General features: G+C 41.6%; 2 protein-coding genes across 3 annotated transcripts in view; one reads left to right on the top strand and one right to left on the bottom strand.

Annotated features, from left to right (window-relative positions):
* IL1RAPL2 (interleukin 1 receptor accessory protein like 2) overlaps positions 1-24,816 on the bottom strand; it is a 662,085-nt gene that overhangs the window by 548,838 nt on the left and 88,431 nt on the right. The window lies entirely within an intron of this gene.
* Positions 3,221-6,292, top strand: TEX13A (testis expressed 13A). Of its 2 annotated transcripts, XM_054472441.1 has the most exons (3): positions 3,222-3,321; positions 3,487-3,953; positions 4,158-6,282. In XM_054472441.1, the coding sequence occupies exons 2-3, from the start codon at positions 3,519-3,521 to the stop codon at positions 4,953-4,955; spliced, it is 1,233 nt and encodes a 410-aa protein (XP_054328416.1). In that variant the 5' UTR covers positions 3,222-3,321; positions 3,487-3,518; the 3' UTR covers positions 4,956-6,282. The 2 variants fall into 2 exon arrangements, with proteins under 2 accessions (XP_054328417.1, XP_054328416.1); XM_054472442.1 differs by having other exon boundaries at positions 3,221-3,953; positions 4,158-6,292.

Below are 24,816 nucleotides of genomic sequence, written 5' to 3'. Positions count from 1 at the left end.
AAAACTGCATTTATTATCTCCTCTCTATAGTCTGTTTTTCCTCATATCTATTATGATTTGAGGCATCACTTGTCACAAAACCTAGTTTCTCAAGTCAAATGCCTCAAAATCATTTTCCACTCCAACACCCATATTTATTTCTCATATATTAATACAATTGGTTAACAAGTCATGCTAACTGTATGTCAAAAATCTCTTGTCATCTGACATCTCATCGAGGTCCTGCCACAGTTTAAGCCCTAATCATGTTTTGTCTGCACTGTTGAAGGAATCTCCTAACAGGTTTCTCTGTCTTCACTTTCTCCCTCCTCCAGGCTGCTAAAAGAAACAATTTACTTTTAATTTCCTAAAAGTGTTTATAAGTGGAAGTGGGAGAATGGCAGTATAAAGAGACAACTAATCACAAACTGAAGCTCATGTTTAAAGTATTACAGAGGGAATAAAAGAGATAAGGTAAAAGATGTTCTGAACTTAGTAGACAAGAACACAAAGGAGTAAGGGGGACAACTATAAAATCACCAATGGTAGCACACAGTTGTAGAAAGGAGGAGATCCATGAAGGCAGGCCACGGTTCTGTCCTCAGCCCTCTACTCTTCTTGCTCCATATTCTGTCCCTGAGTTATTTCAACCGCTGCTATAAATACAGCTTTCACCTCTCAATACTACATCTTCAGCTCTGATGTCTCTCCTAAGTTCTAGACTCATATATCAAACTGCCTACTGAGTATCTCCACCAGAATGCCCAACAGGTATTTTTTTTTTTTTTTGAGACTGAGTCTCGCTCTGTTGCCCAGGCTGGAGTGCAGTGGCATGATCTCGGCTCACTGCAACCTCTGCCTCACAGGTACAAGCGATTCTTGTGCCTCAGCCTCCCAAGTAGCTGGGACTACAGGCGTGCGCCATTACCCCCAGCTAAGTTTTGTATTTTTAGTAGACACAGGATTTTGCCATGTTTGCTAGGCTGGTCTCCACCTCCTGACCTCAGGTGATCCATCCACCTCAGCCTCCCAAAGTGCTAGGATTACAGGTGTGAGCCACCGCACATGGCCCCAACAGGTATTTTAATGTTAATATGTCTAAAGGTGAACTCATCCCAAAAAATTCTTCTTCATTCTCCATCTAAGTCAATAACAGGGCTATCTACTTAGTCCCCTATACCAGAAACCTGGGCATTATCCTCAGCATTCCCTCATCCTTGTCCCTGACATCCCTATGCATTCTATCTACCAAATGGCTCTCTACACTCTTCTCTCCATCCCTATTTCCACTGCTTTAGTTTACTTCTTGAATTGCTTTAGCATCTCCCTAATGGGTCTTCCTGACTCCAGTCTCTCCCCCTTTCCTCACCATTCTCTTTTCTACATTATCTTCTGGATGCTTTTTCTATAGAAGTCACTCTAGAATAAGCCAAACCATGAACCCTTTCCACTGATGGCTGATAAATAAAATATACAAGCTGAGAAGGAAAGAAATCACAAGACAGCATCTAAAAGCAGCATTTAAATGGTGGGACTTCATGCCTCTGGGGTTTAACTACCTTCTTAGGTAATATTTTAATGCTTGATTTACTGTCTTTTTCCTCTCTAATTATCTGACATAGGACCCTTAGAGAAGAAATATTGTCTTTTTAAATGTAGTTCATAGAATAGAACATAATGCCCATATAATAAAAAATGAATGCTCTGATTTTTCAGAAGGGAAAGTAACTTAGAACCCCAAAATCAGTGTATCCCTGTATGGCTTAGTCCCTTAGGTACATAAATGATGGTGGATAACAGAGTGGAGAGAGTTAAATTAGAATGGTATCCTGGGGTGAGATTCCAATGTCAGGACAAGGAGTGTGTCACAAGGATCCAGCAAATGATTTTAAGCTTAAGAGAAACATGATCATAGGAAAGGTTAGGAAATGATTAGGGATTATGAAGAAATTAAAGACAGGAAGATTATTTGAGAAGCAACATGGACATTCCCTAAGTGGGCACGGATGTCTTAGAAGTTTCTGAGGTCACAGCAACAAGATTTTGTCTCTTAGTTGACTTGTTTTTAAGGATCGGTATGAAGGGTAGGTAACTTAAAAATTTGATTTTGAGGTTTCTGTATTGGGCAACATAGGAATTTAGGAGGGGAATCATCTCCTGCATATATTAAAATAAGCAAGAGGTCATTAGTTTGAAGCTGTTTCCAAACTTTGAGTTCCTATCTAACAAACCGCAAACTAACTTAGCATGTAAACAGACTGAAACTTAACATAAGCTGTATAAAAGACAGCCTAATTTCAGCCAAACACAACTAGCCAGGCTCCAGCTAATTACAGACAGTCAAGTGATGAGACCACGTCCAAATAAGGCAAATGCCTTGCTGTAGCCAATCAGGTGATTTTTCTCTTTTGTGTCCAAACTCAGCCTATAAAAATTCACTTCTCATGTTGCTGGGAATAGCTCTCTGAAACTCTTCTGGTTCTGAGTACTGACAAATTCATGACTCGTTTTTTGTTTTTTTTTTGTTGTTGTTGTTGTTTGTGTGTAAACAAACTGTTAGCTTTGTCTAACGTTTTTAACAGGGAAAAGGGGGAGTCATATCATGAACATTCTGATTGTGTGTGTCTGTAGGACATGTATGAAATGTGAATCTAGATTGGGAGTTTGACATCTACAGGCCAAATCATGCCAACTGCCTGGTTTTATAAATGAACTTTTATTAGAACATGGCCATGGTCATTTCTTCAGGTATTATTTATGGCTGCTTTTGTGCTACAAGTAGTTGGGATAATCTGTTGCCCACAAAGGCTCAAATGCCTGCTATACTGCCCGTTTCAGAAAAAGGTCACTAACCTGTATACTAGGATTTAGAAGTCTGGAAAAGGAGCTGCAGAATTTTCATGGGTTGGGGGTCTTTTTCATGTTCTAGAACATACCCATTATTCCCCCTTCAACCTCTAGGAGGGTCCCTACTAGCCGTTGGCGTGGGACAAACCATTGTCAAGAGGGAGGGATAAATGGGACTTTTTTGACTTGATTATAAGGGCTTAATTTTCTTGGTTCTAAGTCTTCTCTGACCAATCCTGTTTCTTCCGACCTTTATGGGCTCCCAACCATGTGGCATGTTCCCTTACATCCCAATGGAGTGGGAGGGGCCTTCCTCACTCACTCCCTTCCACCCCTGGTGTCTCTGGAAATTGGAACAGTCCCAGAGTAAAAGCCGACGTTGGCCCTGAGTCTTCCTTTCCCCTGAACCTTAAGAGGGAGAGAGATCCTCCTCTCTCTTCGGGCGTGTTAAGACAGCGGGGTTGGCCTGTACTTCCTCTGGCCCTGGCTGAAGAGGTGAGGCCTGGTGGGAGGTGTCCTAGGGTAGGACAAGCCGGTCAGGGGGTCATTATGAGGGTCTTGTCAGAGCGGGGAGGGCGGGGACAAGAGGGCGGGAGAAGACGGATGAGGAGAGGAGCTAAGGGGGAGGAAAGGAACCTATTGGCTGCTCCATCCACACAGGGCTAGTGAAACCGTTAAACCCCGAGGCGATCATGGCCTTGAGACCTGATGACCCCAGTAATGGGTTCCGGCATAGCAACGTGGTGGCCTTCATCAACGAGAAAATGGCCAGGCACACGGAAGGCCCCGAGTTCTATCTTGAGAATATATCCTTATCCTGGGAGGAGGTGGAAGACAAGCTGAGGGCCATACTGGAGGACAGCGAGGTGCCCAGTGAGGTCAAAGAGGCCTGCACCTGGGGCAGCCTGGCCTTGGGCGTGCGCTTTGCCCGCAGGCAGGCACAGCTACAAAGGCACAGGGTGCAGTGGCTGCACGGCTTCGCCAAACTGCACAAATCAGCCGCACAGGCCTTGGCGTCAGACCTGAAGGAGCTCAGGGAGCAGCAGGAGACGGAACGCAAGGAGGCGGCCTCCCGGCTAAGAATGGCCCAGACCACCCTCGTGGAGGTGCAGAAAGAGCGAGACAAGGTAAGTTGGAAGCCGCTCCATGCAGTAAGATCCCTCAATTGGGCCCTGACCAGTACCACTGCCCCACCCCATTCCCACCCCTCTCCACCCTGCTCCATGGCTTCGCCCTGCCCCGCCCTTCCCACCTGGTAGCTCCGTCCTACCCTGCTTAGTGCTCCCGCCTTGCCCCCAGAACACACCTCAGCCCTGCTCACTTCTCTCCAGGAGCTGGTGTCTCCCCATGAGTGGGAGCAGGGGGCAGGGTGGCCAGACCTGGCCACTGCCGGAAGGGTTTGCACAGAAGGAGCAGGTGAGGAGGAAGAAGAGGCGGCGGTGGCTGCTGCTGGTGCTGCTGGAGGAAAAGGAGCAGAAGAAGAGCAGAGGGATGTGGAGGTTGTGGCTGCCCCTGTGGAGGCCATGGCTCCCCCTGTGGAGGCTGGGGCTGCCCCCATGGAGACCCAGTCCCCCCACGTGGAGGCCGGGGCTGCCTCCATGGAGACCACAGAGGGGCTGGAGAGAATCCTCCTGCAGCTCCTTGGAGATGCTGATCAGGAAAATTACACCTATTGGGGGCAGAAGGAGGGAGATCTCAGGTCGGTCGAAACAGCCTCATCTTATTTCTCTGGAACCACGAACCCCTGGTCCAGAGCCTCACCAGAACCTCTTCCTGTCCAGCTCCCTGCCTCATTCACATACTCATACTCAAGCCCTTTTTCCTCCTTCTCAGGCGTACCCACTATATCCCCTCCACAAGCAACAGTCACAGCACCAGTTCCGCCCCAGCTGCCTTCCGACTGGGGGGCCTTTGATACTAGCCTGTGGTCTGATGGGGGGCCCCACAGAATAGACCCTCAGGAATACCCAAGAGACAGGAGATACTCTGAACCTCATCAGCAAAGAAGACCTCCAGTATATCGCAGGCCAGGGGACTGGGACTGCCCTTGGTGTAACGCTGTGAATTTTTCACGGAGGGATACTTGCTTCGACTGTGGGAGGGGAATCTGGCTGCAAAAACCTCACTGAGTGCAGAAATGCAAAATAGAACCGAAGCATGCATATCTCGATGGCGAATTAATTTTCAGAGGGCGGGCTTGTGGTGGCGGGGGCCGGGGTGGTAGGGGAAGAAGGCTGGGAAGAGTGGGGGAAGGAGGTGAGACAATGGTACCTTTACGAATAACTTCAGCGATAGGGGTGGTGACTGGAGGAGGGGGAGGAAAGTAGGGGTTGTGAAAGAGGCGTAGAAGTGGAATGGTGGCCAGGGGAGGTATAGATTGGGGTGGGGAGAGAGAGACACAGAGAGACAGACATGTTGTGGTGACCCCCTTTGTATTCCAGAGCACTAGCACTCAATACCCCAGAAATGCTGCAGCTTTTATTTGTGTATGTCTCGCTCTCTCTCTCTCTCCCTGCCCTAGTGTCTGGTAAAAAAGGCAACCATGTATATAACACCCCACCCTCTACTCGCATCTAGGCCTTAGATGATTGGAGCAGGAGTGGATATTTGACCCATCCAGAGCCAAATGGATTTTCATGCTAGACACTCTGAACAGAGAGGCCGATTCTATGATGTTGAGCAATGAAGCAGTAGGCCACTTGGAGTTGGTGCCAGGACCAAAGCCATGGATGCTGAGACCACTGCTGATGCTTGGCCCTGGCTGTGGGGGAATAGAACTGGGTGCTTTCCAGAGGCAAGTGTCTTTGGGAGTCACTGGTACGTGGTTCCAGGGAGCAGACAGGCACAGAGGAATCATCCTGTGACTCCAGAGAGATGGAGAGAGCAGCAGCACAACCACTTTTCACTTCCTACAGTTGTGCTACGTGAAAATCCCCTTTACACAGAACCTATTTTCTTTAGCTAACTTGAGTGGGTGGACAGATTTTTTTTTTAACTTTAAGTTCTGGGATACATGTGCAGAACGTGTAGGTTTGTTACATAGGTATACATGTGCCATGGTGGCTTGCTGTACCTATCAACCCATCATCTAGGTTTTAAGCTCTGCATGTGTTAGGTATTTGTCCTAATGCTCTCCCTCTCCTCACACCCCATCCCCTGACAGGCCCCAGTGTGTGATGTCCTCCTCCCTGTGTCTATGTGTTCTCATTTTTCACCTCACACTTATGAGTGAGAATATGCAGTGTTTGGTTTTCCGTTCCTGTGTTTGCTGAGAATGAGGGCTTCCAGCTTCATCCATGTCCCTGCAAAGAACATGAACTCATTCTTTTTATGGCTGCATAGTATTCTATGGTGTATATGTGCCACATTTTCTTAATCCAGTCTATCATTGTTGGACATTTGGGTTGGTTCCAAGTCTTTGCTATTGTGAATAGTGCCGCAATAAACATACGTGTGCATGTGTCTTTATAGCAGCATGTTTTATAATCCTTTGGGTATACACCCAGTAATGGGATGGCTGGGTCAAATGGTATTTCTAGTTCTACATCCCTGACGCATCGCCACACTGACTTCCACAATGGTTGAACTAGTTTACAGTCCCACCAACAGTGTAAAAGTGTTCCTGTTTCTCCACATCCTCTCCAGCACCTGTTGTTTCCTGACTTTTTAATGATCGCCATTCTAACTGGTGTGAGGTGGTATCTCATTGTGGTTTTGATTTGCATTTCTCTGATGGCCAGTGATGATGAGCATTTTTTCATGTGTCGGCTGCATAAATGTCTTCTTTTGAGAAGTGTCTGTTCATATCCTTCACCCACTTTTTGATGGGGTTGTTTTTTTCTTGTAAATTTGTTTGAGTTCATTGTAGATTCTGGATATTAGCCCTTTGTCAGATGAGTAGATTGCAAAAATTTTCGCCCATTCTGTAGGTTGCCTGTTCACTCCGATGGTAGTTTCTTTTGCTGTGCAGAAGCTCTTTAGTTTAATTAGATCCCATTTGTCAATTTTGGCTGTTGTTGCCATTGCTTTTGGTGTTTTAGACATGAAGTCCTTGCCCATGCCTATGTCCTGAATGGTATTGCCTAGGTTTTCTTCTAGGGTTTTTATGGTTTTAGGTCTAACATTTACGTCTTTAATCCATCTTGAATTAATTTTTGTATAAAGTGTAAGGAAGGGATCCAGTTTCAGTTTTCTGCATATGGCTACCCAGTTTTCCCAGCACCATTTATTAAATAGGGAATTCTTTCTCCATTGCTTGTTTTTGTGAGGTTTGTTGAAGATCAGATGGATGTAGATGTGTGGTGTTATTTCTGAGGTCTCTGTTCCATTCCATTGGTCTATATATCTGTTTTGGTACCAGTACCATGCTGTTTTTGTTACTGTAGCCTTGTAATATAGTTTGAAGTCAGGTAGTGTGATGCCTCCAGCTTTGTTCTTTTTGCTTAGGACTGTCTTAGCTATGCGGGCTCTTTTTTGGTTCCATATGAAATTTAAAGTAGTTTTTTTTTTCTAATTCAGTGAAGAAAGTAACTGGTAGCTTGATGGGAATAGCACAGAATCTATAAATTACTTTGGGCAGTATAGCCACTTTCGTGATATTGATTCTTCCTATCCATGAGCATGGAATGTTTTTCCATTTGTGTCCTCTCTTATTTTCTTGAGCAGTGGTTTGTAGATCTCCTTGAAGACGCCCCTTGTAAGTTGTATTCCTAGGTATTTTATTCTCTTTGTAGTAATTGTGAATGGGAGTTCACTCATGATTTGGCTCTCTGCTTGACTATTGTTGGTGTACAGGAATGCCTGTGATTTTTGCACATTGCTTTTGTATCCTGAGACTTTGCTGAAGTTGCTTATCAGCTTAAGGGGTTTTTGGGCTGAGACGATGGGGTTTTCTAAACGTACAATCATGTCGTCTGCAAACAGAGACAATTTGACTTCCTCTCTTCCTATTAGAATGTGCTTCATTTCTTTCTCTTGCTTGATTGCCCTGGCCAGAACTTCCAACACTGTGTTGAATAGGAGTGGTGAGAGGGCATCCTTGTCTAATGTGAGTTTTCAAAGGGAATGCTTCCACCTTTTGCCCATTCAGTATGATATTGGTTATGGGTTTGTCATAAATAGCTCTTATTATTTTGAGATATGTTCCATCACCACCTAGTTTATTCAGAGTTTTTATCATGAAGGGGTGTTGAATTTTATCGAAAGCCTTTTCTGTGTATATTAAGATAATTATGTGGTTTTTGTCGTTGGTTCTGTTTATGTGATGGATTACATTTATTGATTTGCATATGTTGAACCAGGCTTGCATCCCAGGGATAAAGCTGACTTGATCGTGGTGGATAAGCTTTTTGATGTGCTGCTGGATTTTGTTTGCCAGTATTTTCTTGAGGATTTTCACATCGATGTTCTTCAGGGATATTGGCCTGAAATTTTCTCTTTTTGTTGTGTCTCTGCCAAGTTTTGGTTTCAGGATGATGCTGCCCCCATAAAATGAGTTAGAGAGGATTCCCTCTTTTTCCATTCATTGGAATAGTTGCAGAAGAAATGGTACCAGCTCCTCTTTGTACCTCTGGTAGAATTCGGCTGTGAATCCGTCTGGTCCTCGGCTTTTTTTGGTTGGTAGACTATTAATTACTGCCTCAATTTCAGAACTTGTTATTGGTCTATTCAGGGATTCAACTTCTTCTTGGTTTAGTCTTGGGAGGGTGTATGTGTCCAGAAATTTATCCATTTCTTCTAGATTTTCCAGTTTATTTGCGTAGAGGTGTTTATAGTATTCTCTGTTGGTAGTTTGCATTTCTGTGGTTTCAGTGGTAATATCCCCTGTATCATTTTTTATTGCGACTACTTGATTATTTTCTTTTCTTCTTCATTAGTCCAGCTAGTGGTCCATCTGTTTTGTTAATCTTTTCAAAAAACCAGCTCCTGGATTCATTGATTTTTTGAAGGGTTTTTTCTGTCTCTATCTCCTTCAGTTCTGCTCTGATCTTAGTTATTTCTTGTCTTCTGCTAGCTTTTGAATTTGTTTGCTCTTGCTTCTCTAGTTCTTTTAATTGTGATGTTAGTGTGTTGATTTCAGATCTTTCCAACTTTCTGTTGTGAGCATTTAGTGCTATACATTTCCCTCTTAACACTGCTTCAGCTGTGTCCCAGAGATTCTGGTACATTGTCTCTTTGTTCTCATTGGTTTCAAAGAATTTCTTCATTTCTGCCTTAATTTCGTTATTTACCCAGTAGTCATTCAGGAGAAGGTTGTTCAATTTCTATGTAGTTGTGCGGTTTTGAGTGAGTTTCTTAACCCTGAGTTCTAATTTGATTGCACTGTGGTCCGAGAGACTGTTATGATTTCCATTCTTTTGCATTTGCTAGGGAGTGTTGTACTACCAATTATGTGGTCAATTTTAGAATATGTGCTATATGGCACTGAGAAGAATGTATATTCTGTTGATTTGGGGTGGACAGTTCTGTAGATGTCTATTAGGTCCATTTGGTTCAGAGCTGAGTTCAGTTCCTGAATATCTTTGTTAATTTTCTGTCTCATTGATCTGTCTAATATTGACAGTGGGGTGTTAATGTCTCCCACTATTACTGTGTGGAAGTCTAAGTCTCTTTGCAGGTCTTTAAGAACTTGTTTCATGAATCTGTGTGCTCCTGTATTGGGTGCATGTATATTTAGGATAGTTAGCTCTTCTTGTTGCATTGATCCCTTTACCATTATATAATGCCCTTGTCTTTTTTTTTTTTTTATCTTTGTTGGTTTAAAGTCTGTTTTATCAGAGACTAGGATTGCAACCCTTGCTTCTTTTTGCTTTCCATTTGCTTGGTAAATATTCCTCCATCCCTTTATTTTGAGCCTATGTGTGTCTTTGCACATGAGATGGGCCTCTGATGGGATTTGACTTTTTATCTAGTTTGCCAGTCTATATCTTTTAATTGGGGGCATTTAGCCCATTTACACTTAAGTTTAGTATTGTTATGTGTGAATTTGATCCTGTCATGATGCTGGCTGGTTATTTTGCACATTAGTTGATGCAGTTTATTCAGGGAGGTCTTTATATTTTGGTGTGTTTTTGCAGTGGCTGGTACCGGTTTTTCCTTTCCATATTTAGTACTTCCTTCAGGATCTCTTGTAAGCCAGGGCCTGGTGGTGACAAAATCCCTCAGCATTTGCTTGTCTATAAAGGATTTTATTTCTCCTTTGCTTTTGAATCTTAGCTTGGCTGGATATGAAATTCTGGGTTGAAAATTCTTTTCTTTAAGAATGTTGAATATTGGCCCCCACTCTCTTCTGGCTTGTAGGGTTTCTGCAGAGAGATCTGCTGTTAGTCTGATGGGCTTCCCTTTGTAGGTAACCTGACCTTTCTCTCTGGCTGCCCTTAATATTTTTTCCGTTTCAACCTTGGAGAATCTGACAATTATGTGTCTTGTGGTTGCTCTTCTTGAAGAGTATCTTAGTGGTGTTCTCTATATTTCCTGAACTTGAATGTTGGCCTGTCTTGCTAGGTTGGGGAATTTCTCCTGGATAATGTCCTGAAGTGTGTTTTCCAACTTGGTTCCATTCTCCCCGTCACTTTCAGGTACACCAATCAATCATAGGTTTGGTCTTTTCACATAGTCCCATATTTGTTGAAGGCTTTGTTCATTCCTTTTTATTCTTTTTTCTCTAATCTTGTCTTCATGCCTTATTTCAGTAAGTTGATGTTCAATCTCTCATATCCTTTCTTCTGCTTGATCAGTTTGGCTATTGATAACTTGTGTATGCTTCACAAAGTTCTTGTGCTGTGTTTTTAAGCTCCATCAGGTCATTTATGTTCCTCTCTAAACTGGTTATTCTAGTTAGCAGTTTCTGTAACCTTTTATCAGGTTCTTAGCTTATTTGCATTGGGTTAGAACATGCTCCTTTTGCTCAGAGGAGTTTGTTATTACCCACCTTCTGAAGCCTACTTCTGTCAATTTGTCAATCTCATTCTCCATCCAGTTTTGTGCCCTTGCTGGAGAGGAGTTGCATTCACTTGGAGAAGAGGCATTCTGGCTTTTGGAATTTTCAGCATTTTTGTGCTGATTTTTCCTCATCTCTGTGGATTTATCCACGTTTAATCTTTGAGGTTGATAACTTTTGGATGGGGTGTTTGTGTGGGGCTCCTTGATACTGATGTTGATTTTGTTGGTTTCTGTTTGTTAGTTTTTCTTCTAATAGTCAGGTCCCTTTTCTGCAGGTCTGCTGCAGTTTGCTGGAGGTCCACTCCAGACCCTTTTCACCTGGCTATCACCAGTGGAGGCTGCAGGACAGCAAAAATTGCTGCCTGCTCCTTCCTCTGGAGGCTTCATCCCAGAAGGGTACCAACCTGATGCCAGCTGGAGCTCTCCTGTATGAGGTGTCTGTCAACCCTTGTTAGGAGGTTTCTCCCAGTCAGAAGGCATGGGAGTCCGGGACCCACTTGAAGAGGCAGTCTGTCCCTTAGCAGAGCTAGTGTGCTGTGCTGGGAGAGTCCCTCTTGTCAGGATCAGCTGCTCTCTTCAGAGCCGGCAGGCAGGAACAATTAAGTCCACTGAAGCTGCACTCACAGCCGCTCTTTCCCTGAGGTGCTCTGTCCCAGGGAGATGGGGGTTTTGTCTGTAAGTCCCTGACAGGGGCTTTTACTTTTCCCTCAGAGATGCCCTGCCTAGTGAGGAGGAATCTAGAGAAGCAGCCTGGCCACAGCCGCTTTGCCACACTGTGGTGAATTCGCCCAGTCCATACCTCCCAGCCTCCTTAGCACTGTCAGGGGAAAACTGCCTACTAAAGCCTCAGTAATGGCGAACACCCCTCCCCCAACCAAGCTTGACCATCCCAGGTTGACTTCAGACTGCTGTGCTGGCAGCGAGAATTTCAAGCCAGTGGTTCTTAGCTTGCTGGGCTCCTTGAGAGTGGGACCTGCTGAGCGAGACCACTTGGCTCCCTGGCTTCAGCCCCCTTTCCAGGGGAGTGAGCGGTTCTGTCTTGCTTGGGTTCCAGGTGCCACTGGGGTTTGAAAAAATACTCCTGCAGCTAGCTCAGTGTCTGCCCAAACAGCTGCCCAGTTTTGTGCTTGAAACCCAGGGCCCTGGTGGTGTAGGCACACAAGGGAAATCTCCTGATCTGCAGATTACAAAAACCGTGGGAAATGCGTAATAACCCAGCTGGGTAGCACTGTCCCTCACAGCTTCCCTTGGCTTGGGGAGTGAGATCCCTGGCCTCTTGCACTTCCTGGGTGAAGTGACGCCTCACCCTGCCTCTGCTCGCCCTCCATGGGTTGGACCCACTGCCTAACCAGTCCCATTGAGATGAAGTGGGTACCTCAGTTAGAAATGCAGAAATGCAGAAATCACCTGCCTTCTTCATTGTTCTCGCTGGGAGCTGTGGACCAGAGCTGTTCCTATTTGGTCATCTTGGCGCCTCCCCATCAGATTATTTTTATGTCAGAAATTGGTACCAGGAGAGCAGTTGCAAATAAGAGACCATCAAATAATATGTTCGAACCAGCTGGGGAGTTGCATCAGGGTATGCTGAGTAGTGGAGATTCCTGCATTCCAGGAGTCTCTGGGAATGAACTGGATAGAAAGTTCATTCATGTTCTGAGTGAGTTATATCATGACAAACAATCAAAACAGGCCTGGGGTTAACCCCAGGTTTATGGTTGACTCAAATCGACATGGCAGTGCTTTGCTACTCCTGAGGGAATCCTTCAGGGCTACATACAGAGGATGCCAGCACCAGCTCCAGGCGAGGACTACTATGACTCTACAGCCCTTATGACAGGAGAATCCTCCTCAATCCCAAGTGAGCAGAACCAGGGACAGTCAGATTTGAACAGAGAACTGCCACTGCCAAGGAGGTGAGTCAGCAACTGATAGTGCTCAGAGGGTTTCCTGGTTTAGACCATGGGCAAAAGCACGGTGCCATCATCCTGAGGGAATTTCTCTTCCAACCCACCACCATGATAAATGCAGGAGGAAAATCTAGCTACAAAGCTCTTAGTGAATTTAGAAATGTGAAACAGAACAGAAACATATCCCAGTGGGAAATCAACTTTCAGAGGGAGGGGTGAGGTGGGGAAGGATAGGAGTGGGTGGGGTCAAAAGGTGGGTGGCAGGTTAGTCTCCTTCTATCCCTTTGATGACTGTAAGCTGTGTTGATCGGGGGTACATGTATGTTTTAGCTCACAGGTGGAAGGATGGAGAGGAGTTAGACCTGAACCAGATTGAGACACAAATGGAGGAGCCCTGGACATCACCTGGGGCCTGTGGACCTAGTGACTAAGAAGCTGTCATGGCCCTGGGACATCTCTGCAGCAGCTAGATGTGACATTAGGTTGTTTCCTGTTGAATCTATGACAGTCATTCAGGACTTGGGGCCAGTTCCCTAACTAGTTATTAAAGAGTTTGTACTTGTCAAAAATCTTCCTGGGCTTGTTTATATTCTTCTAGGGCAGGGTTTCCCAATATTGGCATGCTTGACATTTGGGGCCATATGCTTTTTTATTTCTGGGGGCCATCCTGTGCATTGTAGGTTGTTTAGCAAAATCCCTAGCCTCAACTAACTGGATGCCCAGTAGTAGTGTACATTTCCCACCCCACCCAAATTGTGACAATGAAAAATCTCTCCAGATATTGCCAAATGTCCACTAGAGGGCAAAATCATTATGAGTTACCTAGGGAGGGTAGGCTCAGGGGTCAAATGATGGTAGGCAGTGGGACGTTAGGGTATAGGGTGGAGTGAGGTAGAGTAGGGGGCATGAGATAGAGGGCCTTTACTTGTTTATATTCTTGTGTTTTGTGAAAGTAAAATAATTAAATGTTCACAGAAATACAAAACAATATAAAGAAGTTAATTTACTGGGTGGATGGGTTTGGAAAGGCCACTTCTTCCTCTGGAACAGAAGGGAAAAGGAGAGCAGACACTGTGTGGTGAGGGGGTAGGAACCCAAGGGGTTTCCTGCCTTTGTGTCTGTTAGACAAGGCACCTGAGGGTTAGTAAGGACAGATCGGGGTGGAGGTGGGCAGTGGTACCTTTAGGAATAACTTAGGGGATGGGGTGGAGACTGGAGGAGGGGGAGGAAAGGATCATCAAGCTGCATAAAAAACACAATTGGGATAGGGCCCAACTGAAAAAAAATCAAAGGGGAGAGCAGTGGGACCCTAGGAGGGGGCACTAGAAAGGAAGGTGAATAATTCCAGGAAGGGAACCAGACACTTATCTCTCTGGTCCTACAAATTGTTTTCATAACTTTTTTTTTTCAGTAAAACATTAAATCAGTTTGATTGGATTTGGGTTTTATATTTGGCAGGATTATGGAAAGATATTAACATTTTCATGATTTCGTGTGTTATGCCTATTAAAGTTTTTTTCTCTGTAAGTCCAGAGGAAAGGTTTTAATACAAAATTAATTGTACTTCCATCACTGAATATCCTCTACAAACCTAGCAGAAGCAATCTGACTTGACCTTTGAGCCCTTGAGTAAGCATGCTTACTGAGATGGGCAGTTACAGAGGAAGACAGCTTTAAAAACAATGCTGCTGGGAGAAAGGCCCAGCTCTGATGGGTGGGAGAAGGGGATGGATATTTCATGGGGACCAATGCCTTGGTCAAAAACAGTGAGTTTTACCTCTAGAAAAGCTGTAATGGTCCTCTCTGGGCTTGCCATTTGAGATAACAACAAGCAAAGTGGTGAAAGGCAAAAACCAGGGAAGCCTTCATTGACCTCTTTTTTTCTGATCACCCATCCACATGCCAGGAAGTCAAACTTGGCTATACCTGTCTCTAAAATAATGAAAAGTAAAATTAAACTATATTTTATTTAGAAACAGCAGTGATTTTTTAAATCTTTGTTTCATGTCATGTGGGATCAAAGTCAAAATTTGAGCAGAGTGTGTATATAGTGACATTACCTAATATAGAAGCTTCCCTAAATGCTTAAAAATCAGAATTTTCTGTGACTTTGTACCCTGCTGTAAAATACTGGCATTGCCAATATTATTATTTGGACTGTCACCTCGTAAAATTGCCTTCCTGTCATCTATTTCTATTGGTAAAACATTATACTAAAAAAATGATTCATGTGAGCAAATTGAAAACGTCCAGACCCTACTGATCTGAGGGTTTCAGCCAGTAAGTCAACAATCAGTATGTATGGAAAGGTTGCCCTGTGTGTGGACAGTGTGCATGGTACTTAAGTGGCAAGCTTTAGATTGAGCTTAAAAGGAAGAGAGATCTCTTGCTCGAGAGTAAAAGGTAATAATGTAAATATGAAACATGGTCAAGCCACTTTCCTTGTAGGAAGTAAAGGAAAGGCACTGACGGGATCAGGGTAACAGTAATAAAATATTAAAAATGTATATACTATATCTCTATACTCAGGTAAGTGTATATTGCCTTAGTGTTGAAGAGTGAGATCTGGTCTGGAAACGAGTGTGTAGATTCGTATTGGCTTGGGTCTTGCTTGAATGTGATCAAGGCCCCAAGGTGACAATATACATTACCCCTCTCACTTAGCTTTTCTCTGTCTCATATTTATAGATACAGACTATACCCATCAAATATTAATGAGCCATCTTACCAAGGTGGATCACTCTTCAGTGTGGTGAGAGAGTGGGGATGGTTCCATGTGAATTTATCAACACCTGTGAGAAAACTGGTTGGAGTACATGCTAAGACTAACAATGCTTTAGTCAGCAGCACTGCCTTTCTTTAATGAGGGTCAGGTCATAGAAGGGAATTTGCCTCCTTTAAATATACATTTTCTCTGTGGAAACATCATCTGCAAAAAACGTGCCTTATTACCTGACTGCAAGTTAAGGTGCTCATTAGTTGAGTCTTTTAGCTTCTTTTCTAAGTATTGGTCAATGTCTAAAATCTCATGTTTCAAAAATATGTGAAACCTTCATAAAGCAAGTATTATTGTTAGGTTCATACTCAGAAAAAAACGCCTCGATAAATCCAGGTTCCAACCAAATTTACCTCCCTGTTTTTCCCTGTGCATGGCCCATGTTTTACTACCTCCTTGCCCTGGAACATTGTTTTATCTGCCTGGGAAGACCTCTACTATCACCACCTGTTTAGATCCTCAAGAGCCATCTCAAACAAGCGCGATTCTATAAGACAAAAGCTATTTTTCCTACTTTTTACTGTACTATTACTTTATCTTTCCTATAGCACGTATCACTTTCCCTCATGTATGATGGAATAAAAGCCATCAAGTTAGTGTTTGCAGCTTTTCCCTTCTTCTTGCCTTCTAAACATAATTCTCTTTTTCACTGCATTGGTCTTTTTAAATGCAACAACTTTTACAAAGATCCTTGGTATGGCAGGTTAGTTCCTGAGATTTTATTGTGCAGAATAGGAGTAATGGGCAGAAAGAGCTGAAGAATTGCAAGGAGCACTGCTAGTTTAATTAAATTACATTGGAAAGGGCAAAAAAGAGCTTCTTGAAAGGAAAAAAGTGCTAGAGGATGAGAAAGGGCAAAAAGAGAAGAAACTTGTAGGGGATGCATTCCAGGAAGAGTTTTTTAGCGGGTAATGAGAGGAGCAATGAGAGAGGTTTCTGGGCAGCTGAAACATACAAGAGATACTAGGAGTGACAGTAATATCAAACAATGATTTTTGTTGCTGGGGGTTACAAATGGGCTTATCTTTGATATTTTTCAAGGGACTACAGTAAATCTACCCTGACTTTAAAAAAAAAATGTTTAGTTCCTAGACTATGTTTTCTAGGATACAATTTAATGATGAACCACATGGGAGTTACGCTTGTTTGATTGTGATTTGTATACATGTCCTAATTCCCCTTTTAATTTGTTATAAGTCAGGAGCCCTATCATTCACTTTTGCTTTTTCTTAGTACCCTCTGTACAGGAGGTCCTCAATAAATATTTGTTTAATGAATAATAAATACCGGAGAGCTAAAAGGATATTGGCTGAAAAACATCACTTTTATTAGAAACAAACAAAAACAAAACAAAACTGTAGTTAGGAAGGAATGAGATCTCATTTGTGTTCCCACCATGAACATTTTCAACTTTAAGGTGAATGGAGGGAAGTAGTGTCATGCAATGAGTTTTTGAAAAAGATAACCATACATTTATGACACCTGATTACATTCATTCTAGCACTTTGTCATATACTGATGTATATGTTTCTCTAATTGATTCATCATGAGTCTTATATATTAGAGGTTTTGAAGTCAGAGTAAACAGACAAAAAGAGCCATTTAAGGATATATATGCTTCAAAATTCATCTCTATTCTTTGGTGGAAAACAACTTCTAAGCACTTCTGTATATGTAAACTGAAAAGTGATCACAAAGGATTTTAAACTTGGTAAAACAAGAAGTCTGGTTCTCTGAAAATTCTTGCTTTAACTTAATCATCACTTTTCATGAACTTAGAATCTCTATTTCATTGCCCTCTGTTATCCATCTTTAATCAATAAAATTCTATCCTCATCACCAGACAATAATGTTCACTGATGAAACTAAAAACACACAGAAGCACAGAACTTTATATAGGCAAGAATTAATGCAAATAACCATATCTCATTTGTTGTAATATACAAATACAGATTACTATAAAGAACAGTGAAAACAGATAATAATTGAGAAGACAGTAGAGAAAACTGATAATGTGTATGAGCTCTGGAGTCAAACCTGTCCAAATCCCAGCTCCATCATTTACTACCCATGTGTCCTTGGGCAAGTTCTTCACTTCTATAAGTATCAGTTTTATCATCTTCAATAATATGACCTACCTCATGAGTTATTCTAAGGATTAGCACAATGCTTTCATATAATAAAAGCTAAACAATTATAGCTAGTAGTAGCAGTGGTGGTGGTAGTAAAAGTAGAAATAAGAGATAATGTATGGAGTGCTTACTCTATGTCAGTATTGGTGCTAAGTGCTCATCAACATTCTCTGAGGTAGGTACTATGATCTTTGTTCATCTCCAAGTCTTCTCTCTCAGTTAATAGCACCATGATTCACCCAGTTGCTTCAGTCAAAAGCAACAGGAGTCATCCTTTATTCAGCTTTTTCTCACATCCAGGACATCAGTATGTCCTATCAGCTCATCCTTCAATATATATCTGGGATTCATTCACGTCTCCCTATTTTTATAGCTACCACCACAATCCAAGCTACCATCACATCTGTCCTCAACTAATACAATTGCTTCTCAACTTGGTCTTCTTGCTTCTCCCCCTGTAGTCCATTCTCACCAGGCAACCAAAGTAATCATTTTTTAAATGGAAATCGGATCATGTTACTCTCCAGTTTAACAAAAATAAATACTCATTTTATCTCTGATTAATAATTTAAAAATCAGTTTTTTATTCTGGTCCACAATATGCAACAGCATCTGTCCTCTGTTCTCTGCCTGCTTTTCCAGCCTTATCTAGTAGCATTATTCCCCAGCTCACCACACTCCAACCAAACTGCCCTTCTTTAGCTTTTTTTTTTTTTTAACAGTCTCGCTCTGTCACCTAGGCTGGAGTGCAGTGGCGCAATCTCAGCTCACTGCGGCCTCCACCTCCCAGGTTCCAGTGATTCTCTTGCCTCAGCTTCCCAAGTAGCTGGGATTGTAGGCGTGCACCACCACACCCGGCTAATTTTTGTAGTTTTAGTAGAGACAGGGGTTACACCACGTTGGCCAGGCTGGTCTCGAACGTCTGACCTCACGTGATCTGCCCGTCTCAGCCTCCCAAAGTGCTGGGATTACAGGCGTGAGCCACTGCGCCCAGCCCTTTCTTTAGCTTTCTTGAATCAAGCCTGTTCCCATTTCATGACCTTTACACGTGGTATTCACTTTGACTGGAATACTCTGCCCTAAGATTTTCACAAGGCTGGCTCCTTCTTGTCATTCAGGTCTCAGTTTGTATGTCACTTTCTCTGTGAAGCTCTTCTCGATCGCCTAACTGAAAGTGGCCTCTCAGTCAGTCACTCCCCTAACATGACCCTTCTTCACTCTCACCAGTGTAGAATTATGATTACCCAGTGTAGTCTTGTGATTGCATTAGTTATTTGTATGTTTTCCTAACTCTAGAATGGAAGCTCCATTACTTTAATCTCTCATTCAATGCATTTACTCAACACCTAATGCAAGTGTTCAAAATATTTTAAGTTGAATAACCAAATGGGTCTTTATTTTCCATGTGAGGAAAAGCAAGGCACAGGTCACACAGCCGTAATATACCATCACTCCCTAGGTTAATGCTGGAGTCAGAACCAATAGTTCAGAGTTTGCAAACTGTGAGTCCCCTGGTTGAACCTGAGTAGTCATATAAATTGCTCAAGGTCACACAATTCGTAAGTAATAAAACTGGGATTTGACTCCAAGCAGTCCAGCTCCAGAGACCATACTCCTAATAGGACACAGTAGTATTAATAGTAATATAGAAGATTGCACCACAGTGTTAGGTGTACAAGAATCCTAGCTAGTTCAGTAACTCTTAGTAATTCCTCCTTTAGTAACTGCTAAAAGGCAGACGCTGTGTCATAATTTTCTCTTGGGTTCACCATAGTGATAGGCACAATATTAGTCCATATAAGCATTGAATGGATATTTTCACTGAAGTTACTTTTCATACCTGGGACTAGAGTTATTGCACATCTTCAGTCCTCTGCCCTTTTAAAGAGTTGCTGTTTCATCATTGACAGGAAGGAAGGTGAAGCACCACTTTATAGCAATAGAATCCTCTTGATAGAATACCTATTTCAGTAGACCGTGGCTAGCAATAAGGACCCCTATACTGATCAGTGCATTTTTTTGGAGACTCCAATAGCCACACAAGGGATTAAGCTGGAATTGAGCCAGTTGCCACATAAAGGGACACCATATGACTCTACTACTGAATGCTCAAATGTACTCTAGGGAGAGTGGCGGGTTTCCTTTAATCTATCTTGCCATTGGAGTGTTGATTTTCCTGCTTCACTTTGATACAGATAAAACCTGCTGCAGCCCTACTTTAAGATGACTATACCATCACTCTCTAGGTTAATGTTGGAGTCAGAACCTATTAGTTTAGAGTGTGAGAACTGAGTTCAATGGTTGAATCTGAGTATGGGCTTTTTTGGGCAGGAGGGTCCCATAAATTTAAAAATTGAGAAATTTCACACAATTATTCAGATTTGAAAGCATCAGAAAAACTGGCAATGTTAGGCCTATATCCCTAGTGCCTTCTAACATTAAGGGGTCAGAAAGAATATGAGGAGCCAGGAAAAGAACTTATGAAACAGTAACTGATAGAGTATGAGGAAAGCCAAGAGAGTACTGTTCTCTGGAAGTCAGATAAAGAATGTATTATCAAAAAGAAGGGAGTGATCAACTATGCCACATGACATTACAGGTCAAGTAATAGGAGAACTGAAAATTGGCCTGCCCATTGGATTTAGCATTGTTGTGGTCATTGGAGACTTTTATAAGAGCAGGTTTGGAAGAGTCTGAAGGTAAAATTTTGATTGGAATGGGTTTACTGGAGAATGAGTGGAGAGGAACTCAAAACTGAATGCAGACAACTCTTTTTTAATAAATAGTTTTATTGAGATATAATTGATACACAAATAACTGCACATATTTAATGGGTACAGTTTGAAGGGTTTGGACTTATATAAACAACCATGATACCATCACCAGATAATTCTTTAAAGTAGTTTTTTCCAAATGGGAGCAAGAAACTGGGAATAGTGGCTGTCAGGAAAGTGGAGTTGAGAGGATTTTTTTTAGATGGCATAAATATTGATCTGTATATATGCTGATGGAAATGATCCAGTAGAAATAGAAAATTTCATGATATGGCAGAGAGAGAGAGGAGAATTGCTCAGGTGATGTTCTTGGGTAAGCAAATAGGGATAGAATCTGGTGTACACATGAAGTGACTTGCCTTACATAGAAGCAAGGCCAGTTCATCTGTGGTAACAGGCTGGAAGGCAGAATATGTACGTACAGATGCCAGTAGGTGGGCAGATGTAGTGGCAGTTTTTTTCCTGACTACATCATTTTTTTTTTTCTCTGTGAAACTGGAAGGAAGGGGGAGGAGATATTGGAGATCTGAGGAGTGGCGATGATATAAAATAGTCATCTAGGCAGATGGGAGACTGAATGGTCTAAGAATATAAAATAAAACTACCTGGTAGCATTAAAGGTCAATTTGAGGTCCATGACAATGAATTTAATGTGAAACCAGTCAACATTATTATATATTTTCCTTCAGCCAAGTTTAGCTGCAAGGATGCAGGCATAGTATAGATGGACAGTTAGGTTTAAACAGTGTTGTGGTTTTCACAAGCGAGTAAGATGAAGGGAGAAAGGGTCAAGAGAATCAAGAGGGTGTATATGGGAGTGATTATAATGATTCATTCACTGAATTGGAACTATGCTAGATGGGAAGAGAACAAGGTACAGTGGAAAACATGTGAGACCAATGAGAAAGAGGTTTGGGTGGAATCAACAGATTATTGGAGGTAAGGTATAGAAAAAAATGAGCTAGAAAAATAGGAGGTAGTGGCAATAGAGTAGAATGCATGAAATGAGATTATGGAGGGGATTGCTACAACTTCCAACACTCTGAAATATTTCAGGTGGCCTGCCACACTCATTACATTACCTTCTTGACCTCTGAAAAGATTTTGAGTTTACAACCCTGCATTAGGTTAAAACCTTGATTCTGAGCAAAATAGCCATAAAACCAAGTCACTTAAGATTGTGTAATTATACAAGGGATTAAACTAAAAAGTATATATAAATACCAGTGTTAACCAACTCATCAGTGACTATTTGAGATCAATTCTTCTTTTGTGGTTATCAAATATAACCTATTAATTCTTACAAAGCAGGTACTCCTGCTGACTAAACTGTAAACATCTGCTTCCTTCCAGTAAACAAACTGAATGAAGTTGAAATTACATAGTTAATGTACAACAGTATGGTTATATTTCTAAACATTATAACATATCTATTTAATGCTAATGAAATGAAAATAAAGTAAAATGGTTACTTCTTTGCTATTTAAAAATTTACCTATATAATTTTATTAACAAGTAGGTTATCAAATTGCCATAAAAATAATGGAATCAGAGACCCCTGCTTATAACCAAAAACAGATAGAAAAATAACTAATTATATTTCATTTTGGGAATGAAATTCCTGCTGTCTCAAGATCCTGCTATACTTTCTTGATCTTTTCTGAGGTCAATTAATTCTATAAGATCCAGGCTTTCATTTTTCTGACAAGAAACTATCTGCTCTCCTGGAAATTGCTACCTGGGTAACCGACTTGTGGACACTTAACTTTTCATGGATCAATAGTTAAGTTGGAATTGAATTATGAGATATGTTCACTGTCCTTGAAAATCTCTGGGTAACCGCGAGAAGTAGGGTAGGAGAGTGGAAGGTGCTAAGAGCCATTTCTTTGTGTCTGATGTAGACTAGAGCATCACTTTCTTTTCTAAAGACACAGGTCTCCTTGCAATATGCCATAAAGTGAGTCCCATGATATGTATTCAATGAATGTTTGTTGACTGAAATAAAAATACTTGCTTATATATGATACCTAGGTATTTATAGGCCAGGATCATTTAAGTGACAATAAAATCAAGTAAAATTACTGTATACTTACATTTATTTCTTCTTTTTTTTGTTATGGACTATTTCAAACATAATAAAAAATACACAGGGCAATATGATGAATCCTCATGTACCCACCATACAGATTCAAAAATTAGCAACATGCTACACTTTTCATTTCAAATGTATCCACTCCCTCAACTTTTCTTCTGATGCTGTTTTGCTGGAGTAGTAATCATTCAACTGTAAATTGACTATTCACATTTGAAATCAAAGCAATTGTGCCTCCTGGCTAGATATATACTAAGGAACTGTTCAGAAAGATGTTGTGAGGCATTCAGATTTTGAGAACCTCACTTCTTTCAATGACTATTAGAGACCAAAAATATTTGGATTATGCTCCTATTTTATAAGGGAACTGCTTGTTCCTTGTTGCAGAGGTAAATGGTCATAATAATTTTGAACCTCTAACTGATTCTCTGCACTCAGCCATAATTATCCCTAAATGTTAGGTTTTTACAGATATTCAATTATATTTAATTGTGTGTGTGTGTGTGTGTGTGTGTGTGTGTGTGTGTGTGTGTGTGAAATGGAGTCTCACTCTGTCACCCAGACTGGAGTGCAGTAGCACAATCTTGGCTTACTGCAACCTCTGCCTCCTGGTTCAAGCATTTCTCGTACCTCAGCCTCTCGAGTAGCTGGGATTACAGATGTGCACCACCATGCCCAGCGAAATTTTGCATTTTTAGTAGAGACCGGGTTTTGCCATATTGGCCAGGCGGGGCTTGAACTCCTGGCCTCATGTGATCCACCTGCCTCAGCCTCCCAAAGTGCTGGGATTACAGGCACGAGCCACCGCACCTGGCCAATCATTCTTTTCAATAGCTGTGAATTCAGTGCAGGATTATATGACTATATCTATCTTCATTCACAGCTTAAGTCACCCCTTGTTCCAAGTTGTTGAGAAAATGATATGTGAGATTTTGTCAAATAAGATTACCTTTATCATTTTTATCCTATTAATTCATGCCTCCATTGAAAATATTGGTGTGATTCTTGGATTGGCACTGTCTCTCAAAATATGATTTAATCCTCTACCATTCTCATATTACCAGCCCATTATTATGCTGGGAAATTCAACTATCACTCTTGAGACTCGCCAAGGAAAAATTTAAAAATTATTCATTAGCCAAGTGGCTACTGAAAGGTCACAAACAGTAAATTTTTCTTGCTGTCATTCACATGGGTGGAGAATATTACTAAATATTTCATATCTTCATTTTTAATCACAGTGACATCATTAGAGTAACTTTTAATGAGATCAATAAAACAGAGAAAAGTCATTCGTGATTACCTTAAAGTGGTATCTAACTGGAGATTTTAGGTGAAAACTGACATTGTTAAATTAAGAGCCCTTTTCACGATAAATGTCACTCTTGGCAATTGCAGAAAATCACCTATATGGACTGAATTTCTCACTTGGCACACAGTAGAAGTCAGTGGCCACTACTAGATATGAAAAACAGGTTCATTATTCACAGACATATGCTAGCTATTTCACTTATATATCTGGAATAGATTTATGTATCTCTGAGTTGACAAAAGCCTGGTTGATTCTATTAGAACAGTGATTTCCAAACATTTTTTTCCTTACTAAGGCACACATGAGAGATAATATTCAACAGTTCCACCTATCTCTATCAGTCCCAATAGCTCCCTAAGGCTTGCTGCACAAAAGTTAAAAAGTCACAAGTTATGTTCGAATCTTAGTGGAATTCTTTTATCTTCTATTGGTCTAGATGTGAGCTGAGAACCTCTGACTCAGATGGTATCCAAAATAGACATAAAAAAGGCCAATCTGAAATGTACTTGAAAGAGAGGGCCACCTATAGGAAAGGACTTCAGGGACCTCGGGAAGTTCCACTATCCCTAAAGTACTCCTTCACAATCTACGGCTTTGTTTAAAAGCAAATAGACTGTCAGCTGAGAGGACTTAGAAGCAATAACACCCCAGTAGCAATGAGCATACTTAGCAACCAAATCTAGGTTTCTAATGCAATTATCCATTAAAAAAACAGGACTTCCTTGGAAAAATGGCTAATTCTAGAACTGAGGCACAAAATATATAAGATAAACCTGGAGCATCTTTCTACAATGTAAGGAAATGCTAAAAAAAAAAAAAAAAAATACAACCACCACTCCATGATGATAGAGTTATATCAAAGGGACAAATGAGCCAACTGAAAGAGCTTCCCATGGGCAAAGGTGGAAGCATTTGAGCAAGAAAATTAAGTAGAATTGCATTACAAGCCGGTGTTTAATATAAATAAAGATGAGTCCATACTGATATAAATAAATGATGGAACACATAAGTAAGTGGGGAAGGGGAAAGACAAATTTCCATGCAGAAGAATTTGAA

The sequence above is a fragment of the Pongo pygmaeus genome, chromosome X (assembly GCF_028885625.2).
Source record: "Pongo pygmaeus isolate AG05252 chromosome X, NHGRI_mPonPyg2-v2.0_pri, whole genome shotgun sequence".
NCBI classification, from domain to species: domain Eukaryota; kingdom Metazoa; phylum Chordata; class Mammalia; order Primates; family Hominidae; genus Pongo; species Pongo pygmaeus.
This window is presented reverse-complemented; position numbering and strand designations above follow the sequence as displayed.